This window comes from Strongylocentrotus purpuratus, unplaced genomic scaffold (assembly GCF_000002235.5).
Source record: "Strongylocentrotus purpuratus isolate Spur 01 unplaced genomic scaffold, Spur_5.0 spur5_contig_840, whole genome shotgun sequence".
NCBI lineage: Eukaryota > Metazoa > Echinodermata > Echinoidea > Camarodonta > Strongylocentrotidae > Strongylocentrotus > Strongylocentrotus purpuratus.
In genome coordinates, this window is record NW_022145547.1 from 35785 (window position 1) to 62987 (window position 27203).

General features: G+C 39.0%; 2 protein-coding genes across 2 annotated transcripts; both read left to right on the forward strand.

Annotated features, from left to right (window-relative positions):
* Nucleotides 1-5461: 5461 nt before the first annotated feature.
* On the forward strand, nt 5462-8843 carry LOC100891202 (low affinity immunoglobulin epsilon Fc receptor-like). The gene is made up of 5 exons (XM_003729482.1): nt 5462-5531; nt 6116-6270; nt 6936-7051; nt 8117-8271; nt 8722-8843. The coding sequence occupies exons 1-5, from the start codon at nt 5462-5464 to the stop codon at nt 8841-8843; spliced, it is 618 nt and encodes a 205-aa protein (XP_003729530.1).
* A 2582-nt stretch (nt 8844-11425) lies between these two features.
* On the forward strand, nt 11426-19514 carry LOC115925005 (collectin-12-like). The gene is made up of 4 exons (XM_030988119.1): nt 11426-11621; nt 17585-17736; nt 18468-18583; nt 19511-19514. The coding sequence occupies exons 1-4, from the start codon at nt 11426-11428 to the stop codon at nt 19512-19514; spliced, it is 468 nt and encodes a 155-aa protein (XP_030843979.1).
* The last annotated feature ends 7689 nt before the right edge of the window (nt 19515-27203 follow it).

Here is a 27203-nt window from a genome sequence, read left to right on the forward strand (position 1 = left end):
AATATTATGCAAAATTTTAAACTGGAAGACTCTCATCTTAACTTCTATTGTTCATTTAAATGGGAGTAGATACATTTGTGGCCATTCCTCCTTTTCTATCCCATATTTAGTGGAAAATAGGGGTTCACAGACAGGTCTACATGTCAATTTACTAACTAAATCAACATAAATATTTCTAGTTTTTAGTTTTTGAATTTCTACTGTCAAAAGGTCAGACTGATCATGTTCATAATCTATTTTCTCCAATAACATTTGTATCAATAATTGATTAAATGAACTTCCCCATTTCTTCCTGACTAGCGATACTATTGCCAAATATATCATGTAGTATTTACCTGGTACTCCTCTTGCTTTCCAAAAATTAAATTGCACAATGTTTCCATGTAGATCAAAAAGTTGATATACATAAATAGACCTGCCTCATGAAAGGCCTTACAGTAAACTGATTTATTATCAATAAGAATATATTGATTGTTCCAAACAATTTGACTAAGTACACTTGCTTGGGCTCCTTGATCATCAACAAATTGATTATACTCCTTTCTTTTGGACCATGCCAACAACAAGTTATGATAAATATGGGAATTCCAAGAGAATTCAACTGGCTCGTAGAATAATTACTCATAAAAATCAATTTTCCACCAAATCGTTTACTATAGTGGTCAAAGAACAACTTCCAATGATGATCTGATTCTGTATAATATCTCTGAATCCACTTAACCAGCTGTGTCTCTATCATGCATTTTAGTTTCGGGAATTTAAGACCACCTTCAGTATAATCTGCAATCATTGTTGCCCGTGATATCTTATCTGGACCTTTCCATATAAACTGAAACATCAACTTTTCAACCTCCTTAACAAAATCATCGGGTATTTCAATATTGGAAACTATATACATAATCTTAGACATAACAAATGTTTTCAACAGTTGAATTTTTCCTATTAAAGTTAACCCCCGATTCTTCCATCTTAAAAAAGTACATTTTATTTCATCCAGTCTCTTATCAAAGTTCAGTTTCCTGACTACTTCCTGATCATATGAGAAATGAATGCCTAAAATTCTTATGCTTTTGTCTGCCCAATGTATATCATTTGTTTTTTCTCTATTGTGCCTATCTTTCCCAACCCATATACCTTCCGTTTTTGTTTTATTCAAATAAAGACCTGATATGATTGAGAATTCTTCAAAAACTTTGAAAACCATCTTCATTGATTGTATATTCCTACAAAAGCAAGTTATGTCATCAGCATATGCTGTATACTTTATTTGTTTTCCACTAAATTCAAAAGCCTGAATATTATCATTATTATTAAGTCTTGTAAGAACAACTACCAAGCTCAGTATAAACAGTAAAGGAGCCAGAGGATCACCTTGTCTGACTCCTCTAGACACTGGAAAATATCCAGTGGTAAATCCATTCACCAATACACAACTACTTATATTAGTGTGCAATGTTCTAACCCATTGTATGAAAGATGGTCCAAAATTGAACGCTTCTAAACAATTTAGCATGTACCTGTGGCTTATTGAATCAAATGCTTTTGTTAGATCAAGGGCTAGCATAATACCTCTCAAATTCTCCTCCTTAGTATATTGTAAGAGGTCTGATATTAATCGTATTCCTTCCCCTATGTATCTGCCTTTAATAAAGGCAGTTTGTTGACTATCTACTAACTTTCCTATCACTTTAGCAGCTCTCTTCGCCAAGCATTTAGAAAGTATTTTAACATCTACATTTAAAATAGTTATGGGACGCCAATTGCTCAGTGTGTGTTTATCTCTATCAGGCTTAGGGATGAGTTTAATTGTACCTTGTCTTTGTGACACAGACATTACACTATTTTCATATGCAAAATTGAAAGAATCAATAACTTCTTTTGATATCAAAGGCCAAAACATCTCATAAAACTCCACAGTTAACCAATCGTTCCCAGGTGTTTTATTTCTAGCCATTTTTAACAATTCTGCCCTAGCTTCAGAGCAAGTGATATTTCCTTCACATGAATTTCTTTCTTCGTCTGTGAGTTGCTTGATGTTACTCTGACTTATGTAATCTTTGCTCACCTCATCTTCCACCTTATCTTTGTTCTCAAACAAAGTTTGATATGATTTCTTAATGAAATCCTGTATTTCAGACTGTTTATCAATACGTCCTACATCTGAAGTCAAAACATCAATATTGGAATTTGCTGCTTGACCTTTTTCCAATGACAAAAAATATTTAGTACTCTTTTCCCCTTTCTCATACCATGTACACCTTGACCTCAAGATTGCCCCATCTGCAAAATAGTCATATATTTTAAACAACTCCTATTCTATTTCCCTTTTCTTTTTCATTAATTCTTCATCTATATCTTCTGCTGCCATCCTGTCATCTAATTTTTTCAATTCTTTTTCAAGAGCCTTTCTTTTCTCTTCCCTTTCATATTTCTTCTTCTTAGAAAATGGTACAGTAAATTCTCTAATTTTAAACTTTAACCAATCCCATAGCCCTCCTTTATCATTACTATCTGTAAACTCACCAATCCATTCTGAGTATTTATTAGCTAAAGCATTAACATACTCCACCTCATTCAATAGACTATTGTTAAATTTCCAGTAGGACGGACCAGAATTTTTTGTCTTAATTTTCATGTGCAAACTAACATGATCATGATCAGACAAAACACACGGTATGATATCATTTTCACTAATTGTATTCTGTAAGGATTCATGGATTAACCAAAAATCCAATCTAGATTGCACCAGTGGGTTATACCTTCTCCATGTAAATCCTTTTTTGCAGGGGTTTCTGATTCTCCAAACATCAACCAAACCAAAATATATTTTCAGATTTTCTATAAGATTCACAGAGTGCTTCCAAATGCTTTTCATTGAGCCACCTGCCCTGTAAAGATCAAGGTTTTGAATTAAATTAAAGTCCCCACCAATTATTAGAATTTCCCCATTTTCAACGTTATCTTGTATGGTCAATTCTACCTTCTTAAAACACTCAACCTGATCCTTCTCATTATTTGGTGCATATATGTTGCATATCACATAAACTTTCTTCTGAATTTCAACTTTTACCAATAAAAATCGTCCCATTATATCTTTAATGGAGTCTAACAATTTAAAATCGGGTGTCTTTCTTAATATAATGCATACTCCTCTGCTCTTAGAAGTTCCATGACTGAAAATAATATCAGATCTAACTTGATTTCTCCATAATGATTCTTCCTTTTCTACAGAATGAGTTTCCTGTAAAAGGATAATATCTTTGTTCTGTTTAAGCATATAATTAAAATAACGTTTCCTTGCTTTAAAATCCCCCAATCCGTTAACATTATGTGTCATCAGCTTCAAATCCATAGTTGAGATATGAATTTCTTTAAAATACCACCATTATAAGATCAGGTTTAACATATATTAAACATTCAGGTTCAACAAACAAACAACACAAAAAACAAATCATAACAAAGGCTAGTTCTTCTGTATGCCTTAGGGAGATCAAGGTGGCGCTCTACATCGTGGTCTTTCCTTTTTTCCTTTGAGTGCTTTTTCCACATATTCACCTATAAAAGTTCACTCTCAGAATTAGTTCATGAAAGATAATTAAACAAATAAGAGTTTAAGTTCTTGTCATTAACCTAATCTAAGTATTCCTTTTTCACTTTTCTTCTTGTTTTTAAGTAGGCAAGGTAAGTCCAGTTCTATAACATTATTCATGTTTTGTTTTTTTTTAATGTTTCGATGCATTTCGATGTGGAATGATAATATTTTCTTTCCTTTGACTTTTTGAGTTATTTCATCTTGTATTCTATCTCCTTCCCGTCTTTTCCTTCTTTGTAGAAGATGCGAGCAGGATACTTGAAGTACACTGCTCTCCTTGTATTTTCCTCTTTCAGCTTCTTCTTGATGTGAATCAGCTTCTTCCGTTGTTCACGAATTTCCTTGGGCAACATTTCATCCACGTAAATAGGATGCTTTCCCTTGTGCTCAAAGGGTTTCTCCTTCAAGAAGCGACGTGCGTTTACCAGGATCATACTTTTTGTCGAGTACCGATTAAAGGCTGCAATAATCGGCCTTGGTCGAGGTGATGAGGTGCTTCCGCTGCGATGTGCCCTTTCGATGATTACTTCAGCTTCAATCTGCAAATGCGACTTGGCAAATGACTGGATCAAATTTTCACAATTCTTGTTCTCAGCACCCTCTGGAAAGCCTTGGAACACAAGTGTGTTTCTCATTCCCCTGGCGGATAGGTCTGTCAGACGTTCGCGCAACTTCTTATTCTCCTTTTCTTGTGTGTGCAATTTCTCTTTGATTGAACCAATGTCAAACTCAATCCCTTCTTGCTTTTCCTTCACTTCTTCTATCTCTCTCTTATTGTTATCAATCTGAGTAAGGGATAAGTCTAATCTGGCCACTATGTCATTGAATTTTGAGTTCATTTGATCCATTCTGTCAAAAAGCTTTGCTAGTAAATCTTCAGTGGTAGTACTTGCCTGCACCTTTTGATCTCCATTGATCTTTCGCTTCTTCTCTGCCCGCGGTTCGTCTTCGTCTTTTTCCCTCTCCTTTCCTCCGACAGCTTGGGGGTGCGACTCCTGCGAGTCCTGGCCTGCTTCGCTGATTCCAGTAAGCACTGACTGCTGAGTGAGATTTTCAAGTTGAATGTCCGAGTTTTCATCGATATCCATCTCTGTTCTGCCTGAAATTGAGCCAGAAGGGGTGAAGTATTGGGAAATCCTTGGTGAATCGTCCATTTTGTCCATCTGTCTTTTCTTTCCACTCATTTTTAAATGATCTTACAGGAATTTTCCACGATGAGAAAAAAATACGGTTTGACTTAGTAGGGCGCCATCTTTCTCCTTTATTATTATTATCATTACTAGTATTATTATTATTATATTATTATTATTATTATTATTATTATTATTATTATTATTATTATTATTATTATTATTATTATTATTATTATTATCATTATTACTACTACTACTATTATAATTATTATTATTATTATTATTTTCTTCTGTACATTATTATTATCATTCATCAAAATCGTCATCATTATGATTATTTACCTCCAATGTGCATTTAGGAAACCATACAGAAAACAAATAATTAAACCGGAAGTTATTATTTCGCTTACAAATAGTCTTTCCGTCTTTGAGAAAGATCGATTAAATTATTTGATTCCCAAATATGGAAGCGTGACCATGGACGGAAACGGCTACTTCTATGTTAAGATAAGACAGGGTGATGAAGCATTTTTTTTATTTGAAACTGAAAGAGGAAAGTTAATGTCAACAAGCCCAGAAAACAAAACAGAAGGCTCCTAGTTTGTCTTAGGTCATTTCAGCGCGAGACACATCAACGTTCATTTCTTCTCCAGTCTATGTACATACATTTTGAAATACAATCATAAACGAATAGCATCTGTTACTGACATCAACTCCATCACTTTGTTGATTTAACATGAAGTTCGCCTCCGAGGAGACAGTGTTCGTAACTATCGCCATTGCAGCCATCGTGTCTTTACAAGGTGGTAAGTATACTTAGACATATTCATGATCGTCATAAAAACTCATCGCATTTTTGTTGTTTGAATTTGTTTTGTTTACTTTGCTTAATACTTGTAAAATATTATTCAAGAACGATTGGATAGTTTTAGGGTAGTTTTAAAAGACAGACCGAATACCATGTTACAAACCTTAATGTATCCACTGTTACGTGCATTTGTTCTCTTAATTCTCAGTTTAATTATCTTTATTCATCTTGGGAAACGGAGGTGCTAGGGACGCTGCAGCACCCTCCCTCAGTTTTTGTTTTTCGGGGTAGCACTTCATCCCCTATATTAGATGGTGCTGAAGGGCTGCTGCACCGGGAGCCGTCTACTTAGTTTGAAGAGAAAGGGCACCCAGAAATGTAAAGACGTTATTTTCGTGACAGGCCACCCTTCAGCGCCCTGTTAAAAAGGGAAAAAATCACTTTCAATTTAACCTACCTTGGGGTGCTGTTATTAACTGTATCTGCTGTTTCAACATTCCGCTGCGTCAGGTATTACCATACGATTCAGAGAAAGCAGCCGTCTTATAATTTCGAAACTGTCCCTTTCATATCTTAATACAGTAACAAGTCAGACATCCTCTTCCGAATGGCACCGGCTGGATGACGCAGTCTATCTAGTGGATGGCATCACCCGAGTAAGGTACGATGAGGCGCAGTCTCTCTGTCAAGATTTATACGGAGCAAATCTAGCAAGGGTTGACTCAGACAAGATCCAGGTATGATTAATTTTGATTTAGGCTTAGCTCTGTTTAAATGTGTTTTCATTATAAATCAACCGTTGCTCACGAAGCGTCACTTTCTGACGTAACAACATGTAAAGGTAATGGTTATGATAAAAATGAATGCAAAATGAACGGTGTACTGATAAAAATTGCCATGTTCCTGGCGCATGCGATAATATCTATTACACACGAGGATTGCGCATCATGGATTTCGTCAATACCTGCGCTAATAGAGCCTACAAAGGCAGTTAGTTTATGGGCGAGTAATATAATGTAATCTGTGCACAATTTACTTCTGGAACGTCACTCACACAGGATAGGGCAAACACCGCGCCAGTCAAAGATACTGCCTGAAGTCAGCAATGACGCCTCGTGTCCAAATGGTAATATTCATTGAATAGGAAAATGTCAGATTCTTCATAATAAAAAACGATTCTAAATCATTGTACATAGAATGTTGTGTACGATTCTCCATTCGAGTGATGTCACGTATAGAGAGATGTGGAGAATGTTTCACTTTGGTTTAATAGTTTCTAATCAATATCATCTTACGCTCAGTCCATAAAACTTTTCTTTGTGATTTCTATTCCGGGTAACGGGTTTTAGGAATGGGAATTTAGTCGTATATGTATGTTTTGTATTTGTCAATATCAATGTAGGATTTCTTGACGACTTTCATCTCTCCGCCATTAGAAGATACGCGGTGCTTTTCGATTGGTTGTGATGACAGCGAGGTCGAAGGTCAATTCAGATGGCTTGATGGCACACCAGTGATGTAAGCACTATAATCACGATATCGACAATAAAATAAGTGCAATTTTTTATCAATCTTGTAGGACCAGGTCATGTCATTTAAACCGTATCAGGACAATTACCCCCTGGGCAATCACCCCCCGGAAAATTACCCCACACGTGTGTGCATAGCACTTGACGACAGCCAGAGTCATGCAAAATTAATAGTCTGTAAAGACTTTGGGATTTGGGAGAAACTTTTCATTTTTTAAGAGGGTACCGTGACTAACAAAAATTTAAAATAACGCTGCTCGAGAGAAATGTATTTCTATGCATTTTGAAAAGCGCTGGACAATTACCTTAAACTTACATCCTTCGTGGTAATTACCAACCGCACTGGCGTTGCATAAATTATAATAAAAGGGAAATGTGTAGTAATGAGAAAGACAACGTGCTATAGGATTTTAAAGAATTGGGTTCATGCAGGGGATCTTATGGGCTCGTAGCCATCTCTCAATGTGTCAGATCGTCTTTTGTTATTGAATCCTGATTGTCCACGGTAGTTTTCCTCGGGGGGGGGGGGGTAATCGTCATCTGGGGGTAGATGTCATCGGGGGGTAATTGTCCTCGGGGGGTAGCCGTCCTAGGGGTTAATTGTCCTCGGGGGTAGTTGTTCTCGGGGGTAATTGTCCTCGGGGGTAATTCTCCGGGGGTAATTTTCCAGGGGTAAATGTCCTTGGGGGGTAGTTGTCCTCGAGGGGTGATTCTCCGGGGGTAATATTCCAGGGGGTAATTGTCCTTTGGGGGTAATTGTCCTTGGGGGTAGTTGTCCTCGGGGGGTGATTCTCCGGGGGGTAATATTCCAGGGGGTAATTGTCCTTTGGGGGTAATTTTACGGGGGGTAATTTTCCGGGGGGTGATTGCCCAGGGGGTAATTGTCCTAGAACCGTTATTTATGTCAGGAAAAGATTATGTAACCGACATTATTTTTGTAGGGTTTAATAGTATACAATGTTATCATTAGTATTTGTTCACCGTGCCTTGAAGCCTGGGTATTTCATTGTTATTGTAATTGTCATGCATTTTATTTTTCTTTGTTTTATATTAGATATGATGGTTGGGCGCGACGTCAACCAGATAATAATGGTCCGGGAGATCAAGATTGTGCTTGCCTCTGGTCGAGCACAGTGAATTACAGACATGGACGTTGGGACGATGCCGTCTGTTCACTGGACAGATATTTGATTTGCCAGAAAGGAATTTGTGAGTGAGATCACATCTATCAATATGCTTATGTGTTTTCAAATGTCACTCTAGTCTTGCACACAAGGCGTCATTAATTTTGCCTGATGCAAGACTCCGTCAAAGAGTGAGGTGCGGTCTTTGATGCGCCATGTGAGCATGGCGTCGTGCAGAGAATGACCGCGAAATGAACAGTGCAGTATTATATTGCGCATGGGCTAACTACTTAATTCACTGACTTGATAAGCGCAAGCAATTGACGCAATCAAAACTACGTTTCGTGTGCAGCGGGCTTTACATTTGAATTCAATTCAAATTCAAATATATGTGGTTATAAACATCGGATTATAAGGAGCTTAATACGTCGGGAATGTCCGAGTTTCTAAGCGCTTTACATTATGGAATGTTATTGTTCCTAAAAGACCAATGCCTTTCTAACACTCTCATTCTTTCATGTATCTCATCCTACAGATAATTTCCGACTCACAATCCCTCGACCCAATCCCGGTTTCGCTAATGTCTACTGCGCCGTCGACGTCGACATTCAAGGAGAAGCACTGTCTCCAGATGACGTCAGGGTATCCATCGGTTAAAACTCTTTCGTCATCGAGACCGATTTCCTTCTCATCGACGAGCCTTGATGGTGAATTCCGTAATAATAGTTTCATCCTTTACAACGTGACCGAAGGTGAACAAATCTTCTGCTACACAGGTGAACTGCCGGACAAAGATAGATCCTTTTCACTGGCTACTTTTTCTGCTGTCTTTGATTTTTACGGTAATATTATTTATGTTCCAAACTTTTCTCACCATATTTACAGTGAATAAGTATTTTTGTGTATTGTAGTTAACGATGAAATACCCTTAAAGGGCCCATGACATCGAAATACAAGTGTATTGCTGTTGGTCTGCAGTCCTGCATACGTCTCATATTTTGATATGTAAACTTGGGAATTTGTTTCATAGATTTTTAAATATTTTTGAAACATTTGTTTTTCAAACTTGCTAAGCTCTTCCCCCAAAACCTCCAGATCTCATTCTCCGTATGACATCATCTGTCAGTCATCAATGAGCTATTTTGAGAAAGTGGCATGTAACTTTGCCAAAGTTGACCCCCTGTTACAATATCACAAGCAATAGCAAGATATAAGTTGCTATGTCAGACATGTCAGACTAAACTAATATTCTAGAATAGACAATGGTATGTAATTTCCCCCCAGTTTAGCACACGTTCATAATTGAATTGCATGCTTCCATACATATTTACAATACATCATCATTGCCTTTGGCTTCCTGGTGATGCTAGGGCTGACATAGCAACTTGTATGTTGCTATTGTATTACGTCTTGTAACAGGTGGTCGACTTCGGTAAAGATACATACCAATTTCTCAAGTTTCAAGTTAGCTCATTGATGACTGACAGATGATGTCACAAGGGGAATGAAATCTGGAGGTTTTGGGGGTGAAGCTTAACAAGTTTGAAAAACAAATATATTTTTAAAAATATTTAAAAATCTATGAAACAAATTCAAAAGTTTAAATATCAAAATATGAGATGTATGCAGGACTGCACACCAACAGGAATACACTTGTATTTCGATGTCATGGGCCCTTAAACATTTTTTTTTTTAAATCGATTTGTCCCGATGTATCTGTCTTGAGAATGTGACATATTAAAGTATGCATCTAAAATTATTCAACGTAATCCCTGTTTCGTTCTTGAGTTTCGAATAACACAAAAATCATTACAATCATCAAATTCACAAGGAGTAGGCATAATTCAGTCGATCACTGTGTGCATTATATAACAACATACAACAAGATTGCGATTGATTTGATGGTTATTTTACCTGACCGCTGAGAGAGCATTAATGCTTTAAAGCAGGCCCTAAGTTAATGCTTTAATGCTTGTAAGTAAGCAACCAGACTCCGAAGGACCTGGTAGTAAGGATTAATGCCTTACCAAAGGGCACTTGCGCATCGTCTTGGTTTCGAGACCACTGCTCTACCAACTGAGCTATCGCGCCTCCATGCATGGACATTATCCGAAATATAATACCTACTTTGTATTTAAGAATGCAACCTACTTGTAGCTTTATTAAGTCAATTTAAAGCAGGCCCTAAGTGAATTCAGATTGGGATGGGGGTTTTCACTTGTTTTATTTCTTTGTTTTTCATGAGATTTCTTTTCATAACACAAAGGTAATTTACACATAAACGAGTTCAGGCGCGTACGCAAGATTTTTTCGAGGGGGGGGGGGTTAAAATTTGAAAATTGCGCCAAAAATTTCACAACGACTCAGCCAGCTGCTGAATAAGCGGGGGGGGGGGGGGGGGTAAAAGCATATTTCGTTCTGGTGGGGGGGGGGGTAAGGTCACTTTTTTTATGACCCATTAACACAATTTTTTGTTAACTATTATTATCTATATAAGTAATACGCTAAGGCTCCGCGGGGGGCGCGACGTCTCCGCGAGCCTTTGTATTCTATTGTTTTTTAATGAGATCGCCGACCGAAGTTGGTGCGGCTATCTCCTCCTGAACCCTCCCCTCGGGGTACCCGTGCCCGGTGCCATCGTCCGTGGGAGAGTCTACTCTGTGGAATTGGCTATACTCCGCCCGAGGTCCTCCTCCGTGTCGACGTCCAGGGCGAAAACAGACGCGATATGCATAATGCAGGATATGCGTGACGACAGAGATACCTCATGGATATTCAACATTACATCCGTAGACACACGACCGATGACTATCCACTCACATTAAGTTACGTATTAAATGCACGATGCACAGGGTCGGGATTACCCGAGTAAAGCATCTTTCTATAGGATATCCTTTGTAGTAGCTGCGTAAGCACAAAGCAAGAGAGATACACGGGCTTCCCGTCTAGTTATTATTATATTTTTTTAATGAGGGTTTTTTTTTTTTCTCCTCAAAAACACACAATTTTTTTTTAGGTGGGGTTCGACTCCCCCCCCCCCCCCCCCCCCCCCTGCGTACGCGCCTGATCGAGTTGTTAACGGGACTGCTTTATCATTTTCAGCCTTACCAAAGCTACAATCCGGCCCGACAGTCGGAGAGCTCAGCCCGTCATCAGTCACTGTCTTCTGGAGCTCTTGGATACCTTTTATGGACTCTGGCGACGGACCAGTTGTTGGTTACCTTATCTATCAGCAAACTATGGAAGAGGAATGGATAGTGGTTGGTAGAATCGACTTGGATATGGGAGAGGGCGATCTTCAACCGAGAATGGAGTTTGTATTGACTGAGTTGGAACCAGGAACAGAATACAATATCAGTGTGTCTGCCGTCAGAGATGGTCCCGGCGGAGAAGGACCAAGAAGTCCACTTGTGACTGTTACGACTCCTACCCTCGGTGAGTGGTGATTAGTAAAATAATAATATATAAGATTTATAAGGCGCCAAATTCACTTAACAGTCAAATGCTCAAGGCGCAGCTTGTGCAAAAGATGAAATACATGATACATTTATACAAAGTGCAATAGAAGGTCCAGACATGAGAGGTTATGGTAATCAATTATAAGCTAAATAAACAGATATTTCTTAAGATTGTTTTTTAACACTTCAGCAGAGCTGCTATTCTTAATCCATTGAGGGAGAGTATTCCATAATGAAGGCCCAGCATGAGCGAAGGTTCGCTCCCCCACTTGTTTTAACCCTAGGAATAACAAGTAAGCCAGAGTTTTGAGAACGTAGCTGTCTAGAAGGAAAGTAATGCTTAATCAAGCCGATGTTGTACTGCGGAGCAGACCTTTGTATACAGTGAAATAATAGCAAAATAATTTTGAAAACAACACGTTCAAGACCAATATTGATGATGATTTCGTATACGGATGTAAACAGAAACATCCAACCATCAGAAAAACGCATAAGTCCTAGCCTCAATAGTCCTATGTCAGTTGGTGGATTTGGCGGTTGATCCTGCGTGTACCCCTTACGCTGAGCAAGGCGCGGAGTTGGGAGGCGGGTCGATGGGACTTTTTTAAATAATATTGTCGAGTTAAAATGCCAGATCCTTTGCTGATTATTTTCGCCTCAGATAATTCCCCTTTTACTTCGGCTGCCCTTTTTTCCTTTCTAATTAAGGTCCTTTCCCTTCTGGATAAGTGCCCTCTTTTCTATTTAACATGAAAACGTGCTCCTAATTTAAAACGGCTAAGAATAACGTTTTCTTTAATTTCACTCATAGGCGCCGGGAGTGGGGGAGGGGGGGGGCACTCACGCCCAACCAAAAAAGTTTGGGGGCACAACGCATTCCCCCCTCCCCCTCCAAAAAAAAGAAAAAATCAGTAAAGGAGTAAATATGGTTTGTATTTTTAACCCAAAAGAACATAACAATAGTAAAAAAACCCTGAATTAAATCACATATAACATTCCAATCAAAGAAAAGGAAAGTTAACAGGAATTAAATTTCCTAAACATTCCGCATGCCACCTATAGTTATCAATGGAGGTTTTATCATAGCGGGACGCGCATACCGTGGAAATATTGTGAGAGAATGGGAAAGCGTGTGCTTTTTTTTTGTTATAGCTGGGGTGAGAAGACATGAGCCCCTGAACGCTAGCATACTGATGGGGGGTGTATTTCTTATTCGATACCAGTGATTTACAAATGTTGCTGAAATGACATGATTTTCGGTATTTTTTCTCATTTTGTTTGTAAGTCATACCTTTTTATGCGTTTGTTGGAAAATTAGAAATTCCCAAATTTACAGTCGGGCGAAAAAATGCTTATTTAGAAGCATTCATGTCAAGGCCTGTAGGGTGGCTGGGCTCGGGGGTTCAAGCCCCCCTCACTTTTTAAAAAGTATGTTACAGAGAAAAAGAAAGAAAGAGAGAGAAAAAAAATAAGTGACGTGCCAATGTCACGAATGAGGTATAAAAATATGCTCATCTGACCGTAATTAAGTGCCTAAAACCCTAGAGCTTACGGTGGCTCTGTCCTCGGACCCCACCAAGGGTCCTAAGGCAGTCCACTGGATGCTAATCTGACCGTTATTAAATACCTAGAAACCCCGAGCTTCGGGGGCTCTGCCCCCTGGAACCCACCAACGGCTCGAAGACGGGCCCCTGGATGCTCATCTGACCGTAATAAAATACCTAAAACCCTTGAGTTTCCGGGGGCTCTACCCCTGGACCCCACCAAGGGCCCTAGGGCGGGCCTCTTGATGCTCATCTGACCGTAGTAAAATATCTAAAAACCTCTGACCTTCCGGGGGCTCAGCCCCTTGACGCCCTGCTGGGCGCAGGCCCTGTCCCCCACAACAATTTACGCTCTACCTGGTCGTTAATACTCCACTTTGAGAAACGTTCTGCGGGGCCTGCATGTAACGTGGAAGAGTGGTGGTGATGCAGATTCCCCCCCCCCCAATCCCAAACTGCTTCCGGCGCGCCTGATTTCACTCAAATTTGATAACATTGAAATCGTCCCTGATCATGTAATCACACTGTTATAGGGGAACATACCAATGTCTAAAAATGCTATATTTTTCCTTTGAGATTTCCCTTTGTTGGTGCTCCTTTTTTTTTTTTTTTTAGGAAGTGCCCTTTTGGGGCTGGTCCAACCCCCCCCCCCCCCCCCCCCCCCCCCCCCCCCCCCCCCCCCACTTTGAAAGAAGCGCCGCTGCCCCGGAATGAAAAGACGGAAGTTAAGAAATCCTCTCTTTCCAACTTGTATTAATATTACCAACAGCCAGTACTAACATGAAAATGAAAGGAATATCTTTCACCTCGACATAATACAACGGTGGTAGAGCCTACACTAACAAGTTTTGAAATTACTATAGGCTCTCTCACATCCTCAATTCAATTTCAACTTAGTATTGACTTTACAATTTCTTAAAAAATACCAATTGACCTCTGTATTATTACTAATTTTAAATTTCGGGTAAATAAAACTGATATGTAAATGAAATTACATTTTAAAATTTCTTTCTTTTAATCGAAACTGAACTTTTTCAGCTCTTTTTTTGTTAGCATACCCTTTCTTTTTGTCGATTACAATTCAAATTTAGAACCGTAAAATCCTCATCTTGTTTGTCATATTTTTGAAAACTATTGGAGGATTTCAAATACAGATTTAGCTGAAGATTATAAAACCGAACCTGACAGAACGTCTTTAAATATTTACAAACATTGGTCATTACAGTTTAAATCATAAGACCTTACACAAACATAAAAAACACCAGCAAAACCATACTGAAAGGAACTCAGGAGTAAACAGAAACAAAATGACGTGAGCCATGAGGGTTTGTACAAGTATGGACCATCATATATGTTTGTCATGATGCACTATTGTACATTCTGCGTACTACAATATGAATATGAAAATCAAAGGTATACTTATCTGGAGTAACTGTGAACATGAGCATTAGTAGTAGACAACAATTTTGATATCTTACACCGAGAATGATGTTTATGTTTTATCCATTTTAATAATTTGTATATTTGTTATCTATCTATTCATATATTTATTATCTATCTATTTATCGATTTTTAATTTATATCATTTTATTCGTTATTATCATTAATATTATTATTATTATTATTATTATTATTATTATTATTATTATTATTATTATTATTATTATTATTATTTTTATTATTTTATTATTATTATTATTATCATTATTGTTATCATTGTAATTATAATTATTATTAATTATTATTATTATTAATATTTTCTTTTGGAGATTATTATTATTCATCAACATCGTCGACATTATTATGATTATCTACCTCCAATGTGCATTCAGAAAAACACACAGAAAACACATAATTCAACTGAGAAGTTATTCTTCAATTTACAAATAGGCTTTCCGTCTTTGAAAGAAATCAATTAAATTATTTCAATGCCTCATATAGAAGCATGAACATGAAAAGGAAACAGTTAGTTTTATTCTAAAATAAGATTGGGTTATGTAGCAAATTTATTATTTGAAACTGAAAGAGGAAAGTTAGTGTCAACAAGCCCAGGAAACAAAAAATAATCATTTTTAGGTTATTTCAGCGCGAGACACGTCAACGTTTATTTCTCCTCAAGTCCATGTACATACATTTGAAATACAATCATAAATGAATAGTATCTCTTTCTGACAACAACTCCCATCTTTTTTTGATATAATATGAAGTTTGCCTACGAGGAGACAGTTGTTGTTACTATCGCCATTGTAGCCATCGTGTCTTTACAAGGGGGTAAGAATACCTAGAAAATGTAAATGTTCGTCTTAAAAACTCATCGCATTTTTCTGTTTTAATTTGTTTTGTGTGCTTTAGTAAATTTAAATTTAATAAATTTAAATAGTTTTTAAGGTACTTTTAAAAGACAGACCGAATACCATGTTTCAAACCTTAAGCGAGTTTTTGCAACCGGCGACGCGGCCTTCTACAACGCTTATCTTAGCGGGGGTCGCACTCAGAGCGAAAATTTCCGCATAGCGTCCAAACCTACGAAGGTATTCAGCTGTATCAGCGTCGGGAGTCGAGCTAGTACAGGGTGGCGAGCTCATTTAATACCCCGTAGTCAGCACTTGCGTCGCCGTGCGAAAACTCCCTAATGTATTCAGTGCTACGCGCATATGTCTCCTTAATTCTCAGTTTAATCATCTTCATTCATCTTGAGAAACGAAGGTGCTGGGGACGCTGCAGCACCACATAACTGTTACAGTTACGTGTGCAGCACCTCCCTCATTTTTTCTTTTTGGGGGGAATGCACTTCATCCCCTGTATTGGATGGTGCTGCTGCACGGGGTGCTATCTACCAAGTTTGGAGTGAGAGGGCACCTAGAAATGTAAAGACCTTATCTTCGTGAAAAGCCACCTTCAGCGCCCTGTTTAAAAAGGGGAAAATCACTTACAATTAGACCTACCGTGGGGTGCTGTTAACTATATCTGCTGTTTCAACATTCCGCTGCGTCAGGTATTCAAATAGGACAGAGACGCCGCACCGGGGACTAGGGGGGGGGGGGGCGGCATAATGCCCCCTACACTTTTTCAATTACCCAAAAGCGCCCCTTTTTACAAAGGAAAAGTGCCCCTAAATTTTTTTAAGTGTCCCAATTCCTTTCCACTTCTCATAAGTGCCCCTTTTATTTTGACACGTTCCTCTTTTCCTTTGACAAGATCCCATTTTCAATTGCAATAAGTGTCCATTTTCCATTCTCATATGTGCCCTTTTTAATCTCTAGTAAGTACCCCCTTTTCAGGTACGAGAAGCGCCCCTTTTCACTTTTGATAAGCGCCCCCTTCATCTCTGATTATTTCTTTATTCAAATTTGAGAGGTTCCCCTTATAGTTTGCTTTGACAAGTACCCCTTTTCCGTTTCCCCCCTTCTCATAATTACCCCTTTTTATCTTTGATAAGTGCCCGTTTATTTTAACATGTGCTTCTTATTATTTTAAATAAGAGCCACTTCCCCTTCTCATAAAAGCTCCTTTTTACCTCCGATAAATGCCCCTATTATAATCTGATTATAAAGTGCCTCTTTTCATGTATGGTCAGCGCCTCTTTTCAGATGCGATAAGCGCTCCTTTTCACATCTGATAATTACCATTTTAACAATTATATTGTGCCCCTTTTTTCTTTATAGTAAGGAAACTATCTCTTTTTCATAAATGCCCCTTTTCACTTCTTATAAATGCCATTTTTAACCCTGGTGCGTGCCTCTTTTTTGGGGTGTAAAAAGGGCCCAATTCTCACCTCTGATGATTAGCCTCTGTTCTTTAACACGTGTTCCTTTTCTTTTATAATAAGTGTCTTAACCCTTTGGATTAGTGTCCCCTTTTCCTCTCATCTTTAAACGTGCCCCTCATTTTACGAGACTAAGAGCAATTTCCCCCAAGGCTCGCTCGCTAAGCCCCCTCGTAGTTATAGATGTTATAATTTAATATGCGTGTAACATATCGAAGGACTTTTCAGTCTTGCGTTATGAGTATGTGCTTATAACCCCATCAGGATTGGGTTTTTCCGCTTTATAAGATGTCATTTTTGCACTGCGACCTCACGAATCTTTAAAAGTTTTCCTCGTTCCCTTTCCTCGCTCGCAAATGAATTTTCAGATCATATGATGTATAAAGAGAAACAAATATTGAAACCATCCCCGATAATGTAATCATAATATAGGGGTATATACCAAAGTCTAAAAAAAAATACATTCTCGTTTTGAGATTTCCCTTTGAAGGTGCCCTTTTTGCCTGAAAGTGCCCTTTTTTGTTAGTGCCATCCCACTTTGGAAGTCGCTCCGCCGCCTCTGAACAGAAATGCTCGGAGGAAGCAGTCGCCTTTTAATTTCGAAACTGTCACTTTCGTTTCATTATACAGTAACAAGTCAGACACCCTCTCCTGAATGGCACCGGCTGGATGACGCAGTCTATCTCGTGGACACCATCACCCGATTAGACTACGATGAGGCGCAGTCTGTCTGTAAAGGTTACGGAGCGAATCTAGCAAGGGTTGACTCAGACGAGATCCAGGTATGAAAACGATTCAACTAATGGTCAGCTAGTAATCACAATACATTATTTAGCTTGTAGCGTGATAGATATACAGTTTTAACTTGGTCTAGGTTCTGTGTGTGTTGCTCTGGAAGCGTCGCTTGCTGACGTAGGAATAGCTGCGTCGGCGACTGACACGGTCCTTTGATGCAACATGTGACGGTGATAATTATAGTAAAAAATGAATGCCAAGTGAACGATGCTTTGATAATAATTGCCTTGTTACTGGCGCATGCGATATTGTTTATTACCTACGAGCGTTGCGCATTATGGATCGCGTCATAACCTACGCTAGTAGTGTCTATGAAGGCAGCTAGTGTATAGCGAGTAACATAATGCCATCTTAGCACGATTTACCCCGTCAACGTAACTCTCACATGAAGTTCAAATTCTACGCCAGTCGCTGACGCAATCTTACGTCAGCAAAGACGCATCGTATTCAAGGGGTAATATTTATTTAAAAGAAAAAAGTCCGATTCTTAAAAAAATTATTGTAAATCAATGCACATGTGTACGATTCTTCATTCGAGTGATGACATTTATATACTAGAACGATAGGGAGAATGTTTCAATTTGGTTAAATGGTTTCTAATCAATATCATGTTACGCTCAGTCCAAGTACCCTTTTCTTGGTCAAATTTTGTTCCACATAATTGGTTTTAGGAATGGGAAGTGAGTCGTATGTTTTGTATTTTTCAATATCAATGTAGGTTTTCTTGACGAGTGTCATCTCTCCGGCCTTAGAAGAAACGCGTTACTTTTGGATTGGTTGCGATGACAGAGAGGAAGAAGGTCAATTTAGATGGCTTGACGGCACACCAGTGATGTAAGCACTATAATCACGATATCGACAATAAAATAAGTGCATTTCTTCGATTAATCTTGTAGGACTAATTCACGTCAGTTGACAGTTATTTGTCATTGGACGTTGGATCTCTATGTGGGGCGATGACGTTTATCAGAATTTATGAGGAATGCACGTTTCTAGATTTATGTCAATTAAAATATCAGCAAACACAAAACGTTCTTAAGGCGTTAACACAACTTTCCAAGTTCGTTAAAATGGTTACGACTAAATGGTTATTTATGTCCTATAAACGATTATTTAACCTGCATAAGTCTTGTAGGAGTGAATATTCGACAATACCAACAGGAGTATTTGCTCACCTTCAAGCCTGGGTATCTCATTGTTTTTTAAATTGTCGTGCATTTTTTTTAAAAATTAGATATGATGGTTGGGCATCAAGTGAACCAAACAATAATTTAGGAGATGAAAATTGTGCTTCCCTTCAGTCGAGCACAAGGAATGACAGACATGGACAATGGGACGATGGCCCCTGTACAGCGGACAGAAACTTGATTTGCCAGAAAGGAATTTGTGAGTATAATTACATTTATCAATAGACTTATGTGTCATCAAATCTCAATCTAGTCTTAATTTCATTGCACACAAGGCGTCATTAAGTCTGCCTGACGCAAGACTCCGTCAACGAATGCGATGCGGATTTTGATTCGCAGTGTGAGAATGACGTCGTGCAGAGATTGCCTGCGAAATGAACAGTGCAGTATCATATGGCGCAAGGGCTAACTACGATGCACTGACTTGTTTAGCGCAGGTAATTGACGAATCAAAATTAAGTCTCGTGGGCAGTATTTATGAACATTTTATCATTTACTGTCATATATGTTGCTAGATTTTGGTATTGTATTGCCTTTCTACCACTCTCATTCTTTTTTGTATCTCATCCTACAGATAATTTCCATCTCACGACCCCTCAAACCAATCCGGTTTCGCTAATGTCTACTGCGCCGTCGACTTCGAAATCGAAGGAGAAACACTGTCTCCAGATGACGTCAAGGTATCCATCGGTCAAACTCTTTCGTCATCGAGACCGATTTCCTACTCATCGACGAGTCTTGACGGTGAATTCCGTAATAATAGTTTCCTCCTTTACAACGTGACCGAAGGTGACCAATCTTCTGCTACGCAGGTGAACTGCCGGACCAAAATAGATCCTTTTCACTGGCTACTATTTCTGCTGTCTTTGATTTTTACGGTAATACTATTTTTGTTCCGAACATTTTTTACCATATTTTTGTTAACTGATTGAGTAATATTGTATATGATAGTTGACGATGAAAGAATCCATACCCTTAACGATTTTTCGAAAAATCGATTTGTCCCGATGAATGTGTCTTGAGAATGTGACATATTAAAGCTTACATCTAAAATTATTCAACCTAATCGCTCTTTCATTCTTGAGTTACGAAAAACAAAATAATCATCAAAATCTTGAATCTTAATTCTTACAAGTATAGGCATAATTCATTTGTTCACTTCATGCAGTTCATAACAACATACATAATGTCCATGCATGGATATTATACAAAATACCTATTTAAAAAAGCAACGTACTTGGAGCTTTATCATGTCAATTTAAAGTAGGCCCTAAGAGATTACATATTGGGATGGCTTTTTTGCAATTGTTTTATTTGTTTATTTCTCTTGGTTTTTTTTTCATAACATAAATACAATTTACACATAAACGAGTTATTAACAGGACAGCTTTGTAATTTTCAGCTTTACCGGAGCTGTCATCCGGCCCAACAGTCGGAATGATCAGCTCATCATCAGTCTCTGTCTTCTGGAGCTCTTGGATACCTTTTCCGGACTCCGGCGACGGACCAGTTGTTGGCTACCTTATCTATCAGCAAACTATGGGAGAGGAATGGATAGGGTTGGTAAAATCGACTCGGGTGTGGGAGAGGGCGATCTTCAACGAATAATGGAGTTTGTATTGACCGAGTTGGAACCAGGAACAGAATATTATATCAGTGTGTCTGCCGTCAGAGAAGGTCTCGGCGGAGAAGGACCAAGAAGTCCACTTGTGACTGTTACGACTCCTACCCTCGGTAAGTCGTGATTAGATCAATATTGATTAGGATGTCGTATACATATGTAATAATAATAATAATAATAATATAATAATAATAATAATTCGTCCTTATATAGCGCATTTCAGGACCGCAGGCCCTCTCAATGCCCTTTACAGATATATATTATTACTCTGGTCATCGGATTCATGCTTACCCGCACACCAGGTATGCACATTATCCACTCCCTTGGGAGCATTCCAGCCAGTCGCCAACGTCTAACCATCAGCTAGACATGCATTAGTCACAGCCTCATTTTGCGGTTAATCCTGCGTCCAATTGACATTAAGCCATTGATCTTACACTATTGCCCCTACAACCGACCGACCCCCTCGTCCTGAGCAAGGAGCCGGATCGAGGAGGAGGGCTGGTAGGATTTTTAAATATTTTATCGGGTAAAAATGCCGGATCCATCACTGATTATCGACTACGATGTTGCAATTGCTCCTACAGTTACCCTCGCCTCCTATGACAATCATGGATTTGTCCTTGATCATTGTACAGAACACCTTAATCTGGTCCAAGCACTATCCTGCACACCATTATTATGCGCAGTCTAGGATCTATGGCCAAGGGAACCAAAAGGACATAGGGCCACTGATATCAAATGTCTCTATGAAAATGTATGACATTCTTTGTTGTAGCAATAGGTCTATTCTGCAACTATTAATAAACTAATACATATTCGCGATCAACGCTTATATGTTCAATGTTGCAGAGAGTCAGCACCTAAGGGAAACTACTGCTGTTTGGATGATGATTTTATTGGTGATATCATTCTTGGGGAACATCATACTTGCTATTGCCATGGTGATTGTATGGTAAGAATCAAATCATTTTAATATCTCGCATAAGAGTAATGCCCTTTTTCGAAAATGCCCTTTTTGAATGCAGAATGTGGATTTGCAAAATTGACATAGTTTTTTTAATTTTCTAAATCCTAATTTTAACTAGTTTATACAACAGAGCTGTCTCCAATCTATTCCCCTTGTACAGCCTGCATTACAAAAATACATTTTGGGGTAAAAGAGTAACAAAAATCATGTTTATCATAAACCTGAATATTTGGATATTTAAGTTTTAAGTAAAATACCATTCTTGTATTCCCTCAAAGACCTTAAAATGTAAATTTTCTTACACCTCTTTCTTTACACTGCATAGTATTTGAAAATTCCGAATATGATATTAATAGTGATGGTAATAATGCTCGTAATGACGAGGATGATGATGATGATAATGATAATGATGATTAATCACTATTGCTGTCTGTCATTTCTAAATCGACTATGAAGCAAGCGAAAGCAAAAGAAGGCAGACCTGTCTCGTTTACGTGTTGCCCCATCAGCAGGCGATCCACAGAGCCCTCATTACGAGCTACCTCAACCGAGTGCAGTCAGGCAACATGTCTACCAGGGCCTCAAAAGAACGGGGGTCGGCAACATCCAAGAAGGGGTTTACGATGACACCGCTGATCCAGAGAAATTGGAATACGTCAATATTTCATCTCAAGTTCGAAAGAAGTAATTCCCGTTGAACGTAAGGCGTCATGTAGTGACCCCAGACTGCGTCAACGACACGCGTGACCTTTGACACGCAATAAGTGACATCGCACAAGGAATAGATGTAGAGCTAGTATCACATTGGGCTGCAACAGCTTGCAACTTGTTTTAGACACAACATTTAGAGAAAAATGTTCACTTGGAAACACACTAAATTGGTACTTACGACACATTTGTATATGTCGCACGAACTCCCCGCAACATTTGGGTAAAAAATTTGCCTCGAGTTCGCAAACTGCATTTCCATAATTTTATTAAACTAATTTATTTTCACTGGCTACCTGCCGTAGCAACAAACAACAAACTCCATTTCGTTGACGATCAGCCATGCATGAAGTATTTCGTCTTCTTTGTTGTTAGGGCAGACAGCCAGTGGAACGGATTCGTTTAATAAATTATGGAAATGCAAGCATTGCTTTAAACAAATAGAACTTTGTTATTTCTCGCTCATTTTTCCTGATTTGAGGTGTCATATAAAAGGGCAGAAAATGAAATTTCTAGAAATGTGATTTGTCCTTGAAATTTAGATACCGTTCGCCAAATGACTTTTTGGTACACTTTCTGTAAATAGCTTTTAATCACTCATGCGTGAAATATGCATCATATGGGTTTCATCAAATGAAGGAGGATCTAAGCTTGACAAAATATGTGTCATTTATTAATCATACATGTAATTGTGATTAAGTTACGATAAAACATGGATAATTCTCGGTTACTTTTTTCTGGGACGCACTGTATATTCATTCATGCGCAGAGTGTTATACGTGGATGTATACGCGGATCCAGCAGGCGGCAAGATAGGGGGTCCCAAAAAGGGGCACTTCGTGCGAAAATGTGAAAATCGCGCCGGCCGATTTTTGCTCGGGGGGGGGGGGAGGAGGGGGAGGGGTAGTGAGCACTAATTTATTAGGTTTTGCTCAATTGGGCGGACAATGCTATCTTTTTCTTACTCAACATCCGCCCCCCCCCCCCCTTGAGCGACAGGGGAGGGGCCCATCTTCTTTTTGTATTAAAAAAGGGTGTTTTTTACTTGTTTTTTGCCAGGGGGCCCGGCCCCCCTCCTGGATCCGCCACTGTCATGTATCCCCCACCCCCCTTCCCATGCTTATGATAGTTGGCCTCTGCATTTATCTTGATTCTTTGACTTACCTCCATACTTTCAAGCTTTCAAATATATATCAGCATTTTTTTATGGGGGGATATATTTCATTCGTCACTTTTTATGTAATTCAATTATATTATATGCTGTTATTGTTTTTTTGAATATTTTGTATTTGATTTTTCAATAAATGCAGAAACATCTGCTTAAAAAAAGATGTATCATGGTTTAAATCAACGTGTGTGTGTCTGTGTAATTTTTGTACATGTAGTTATATCGTTATGTTTTTTATCGGGTAGGTAGGACGCGGTCTTTGTTAGGTCTAAACAAAGTTGTTGTATTGCCCTTTAAAAAGCCGACCGTACATTTCAAGATGTTGGGTCGGTCGCAAAGGGCAATTGTTTAGGCATTATAAAATGAAGCGAAGACTTCTCCGCATCTACGCAAAAAAAAATCGGAATATGATTAAATTTGAAAATTCGAAGAAATTCTTCATTCCAAGGATAGTACCTCATAGATAGATAAATAGATGGTTTCCACAATATCTCATTTTAAAAAGAGTGTAACAACATATTGAAATTTATTATAATATACATGCAATACCGGTACACACTATTCAGAATATTGTCCATTAAAGTGAACTTAAGAGATATAGTGGCGGAGCCTATGAAAAAGCAGAGCTTGTTGTGGATAGGCTCCTTAAACTACAAATGACATAATTAACTAAACTAAAGTTTATAAAAAAAAATACACGCTAAACCAGGGAGAGGGAGATTACAGGGATACATGAACCGAGACTCATTGACTACAAAAGACAAGGAAAAGGGAAGGGAATATATCTGCAGCTAAATATTACAATCTAGTTTGTTCTCGATATGATTATATATAAACATAGTTGGCATTGTCATACCGTTATTTACTCATTGTAATAAAAAAGTATACAGCTTGGAGACAAGAATAGTCAGAAATCAGGAATGCCATAGGCATATGTATTCAAATAATAACATTTCAATTTTATTCTGAATACATGAACACTTACAGACCTTTTAATCACAGAATCGAGAGAATTCCAGAACTTAGGACCCTTATATATTAAGGCAGGGCGTACGCAGGATTTTTTCAAGGGGGGGGGGGGGGGTTTAAAATCGGCCCAAAATATTTTGCTCCCGAAAAATTTAAAAATCGCGCCGGCCGAAAAGTCGCTCAGTGGGGGGGGGGGGGGGGGCGGGGGTAAGCGGGACACTTTTGTTTTTAGTCCAAAAAAAAATCGCAACGACTCAGCCAGCCGAAAAGTCGCTCAGTGGGGGGGGGGGGGGGGGGGGGGGGGGGGTAAGCGGACACTTTTTTTTTTTTTGGGGGGGGGGGTCTCGAAATTTGAAAAATTAACATTTTCTTCGTTGGGGGGGGGGGTAAGGTCACCTTTTTAGGTTAGCCGTGGGCATATTTTTTTTTTTTTTAATAATAAAAAAAAAAAAAAATCCAAAAGGGGGGGGGGGGGTTTAGGATTTTTTAGAGGGGTTTACACACATAAAAATACAAAAGGGGGGGTTTGAACCCCCAAACCCCCCCCCCCTGCGTACGCCCCTGTATTAAGGTATTTTGAGCAAAGCTTGTTCTCGTTCTAGGAAGGGGATATGAAAACGCCTGTCGGGTAGGATAGTCGCGGACTTGATTTCTTTCTTAAACAAATAAGATAGCGCCTGGGGCGGTTCGTTGTTATTCAGCTGAAACAAATATCTCGCACTCTCGGTACTTTAGTATTCAAGAAAAGAGGACTTGATTGAGTACGAATAGGTACATTGCAGAACGAAAAGGAGGGACGCATTTTCGCCCCCCCCCCCCCCCCCCGACAAAAATTAGCAGTAAAGGAGTAAAAATGGTTTGTATTTTTAACCAAAAAGAAAATAAGAAATGATAAAACCTGAATAGAATCACATAGAAATTATTTTCCATTCAAATAAAAGGAGAGTAAATAGAAATTACATTTCCTAAATATCCCGCATGCCCCTATATGTATCAATGGAGGATGTTTATAATAGCGAAACGCGCATATCGTGGATATATTGTGAGAGGATGGGAAAGTGTGTGTGTTTATTATTATAGGGGAGCGAAGACATTAGCCCCTGGACACTGGCGTATTGATAGGGGGAGGTTAGATGCCCCCCAAATAAAATTCAAACGTGGTTTATTTCTAATTCGATACCAGTGATTTACAAATGTTGCTGAAATGACATGATTTACCGGGAATTTTTCTCCATTTCTTTTGTAAAACATTCTTTTGTATGCGTTTGTTGAAAAATTACAAATTTCTATATTCATAGTCAGGCAAAAATTATGCTTATTTAAAAGCCTTCATGTAAGTCCTGCAGAACGGCAGGGCTCGGGGGTTTGAGCTCCCTCACTTTTTTGAAAGAGTATGTTAAAGAGGAAAATGAAAGAAAGAGAGAAAGGATGAGTGACCTGCCAGTGTCACAAATGAGGAATCAAAATATGCTCATCTGACCGTAATCAAATGCCTCAAAACCACCCGAGCTAACGGGGAGGCTTCACCCCGGATGCTCATCTGACCGTAATTCAAAACCTCGAACTGCTGAGCTTCCGGGGGCTCTACCCCCTGGACCTCACCAATTAAGGGCCCAAAGGCGGGCCCCTGGATGCTCATCTGACCGTAATTAGAAACCTCAAAACGCTGAGCTTCCGGGGCTGTACCCCCTGGACTCCATCAATTAAGAGCCCTAAGGCGGGCCCCTGGATGCTCATCTGACCGTTATTAAATAGCTAAAAACCGCTGAGCTTCCGGGGGCTCTACCCCCTGGACCCCATCAATTAAGGGCCTAACACGGGCTCCTGAATGCTCATCTGTCCATGATTAAATGCCTTAAACCCTTGAGCTTTATGGGGCTCAGCTTCCTGAACCCCCACGCCAATTATTGACCCGCCAGTGTCACAAATACGGTAACTAAAATGTGCTTATCTGACCGTAATTTAATGCCCAAAAACCTCTGAGCTTCCGGCGGGCTTCGCCCCTTGACCCGTGCCGGGCCAAAGCCCCTGGACCCTCGTAATTAATGCTCCACGTACCTGATCGTTAATACTCCACTTTGAAAAACGTTTCGCAGGGCCTGCATGTAACATGTAAGAGTGGTGGTGTTGCAGATTTTTCTTCTGCCCCCAAACATTTTGCTCATTACGCCACTGCCCCTGAAAGGTGAGTCTCCTGGAATATCCCCCCCCCCCCAAAAAAAAAAAAAAACACAACACAAACAACACACAACAACAACAACAACAAACAAAACCAAAATTTAAAAAAATGCCTCAAACTGCTTCCGGCAAGCCTGCCAGGGTGTCTCCGTGGTCTAGTTTATACGTCACCGGACTGAGGATTACATAGTTGGCGGTTCGAGTCTCGCTGCAGCACTAATGTCCCTTGGAAAGACATTCATCTACATTTGCAACTCTCGACGAAGGTGATGTAAATGGGTATCTGGCAGGAATAATTCTTTGAAATGCTAGAGCACAATTACGACAGCCGTGCTAAAGGCGGGGTAATAAAAGAATTATTGTGGAGCGCCAGGAGTGTCAAGTCTGACAAACAAGAATGCTACACAAGAATTCACTAGTAGTTTGTTGGTTGCTCCTTGCTAACCCTAAAAAAAATATAAATAAAAATATTAAAAAAATGTCCCGGACCATTCACATATAAGGTACTGTCACTGGTGAATTTCGAACAATGTAACCGTAGGAATTGTTCATTATGTAAAACTCTGCATCCACGACGTAACATATAATCCCGACCTCTATAATGTCTTCACTAATAGTTATAACATAATTTCCAATGCCAATAAAATAAAGTC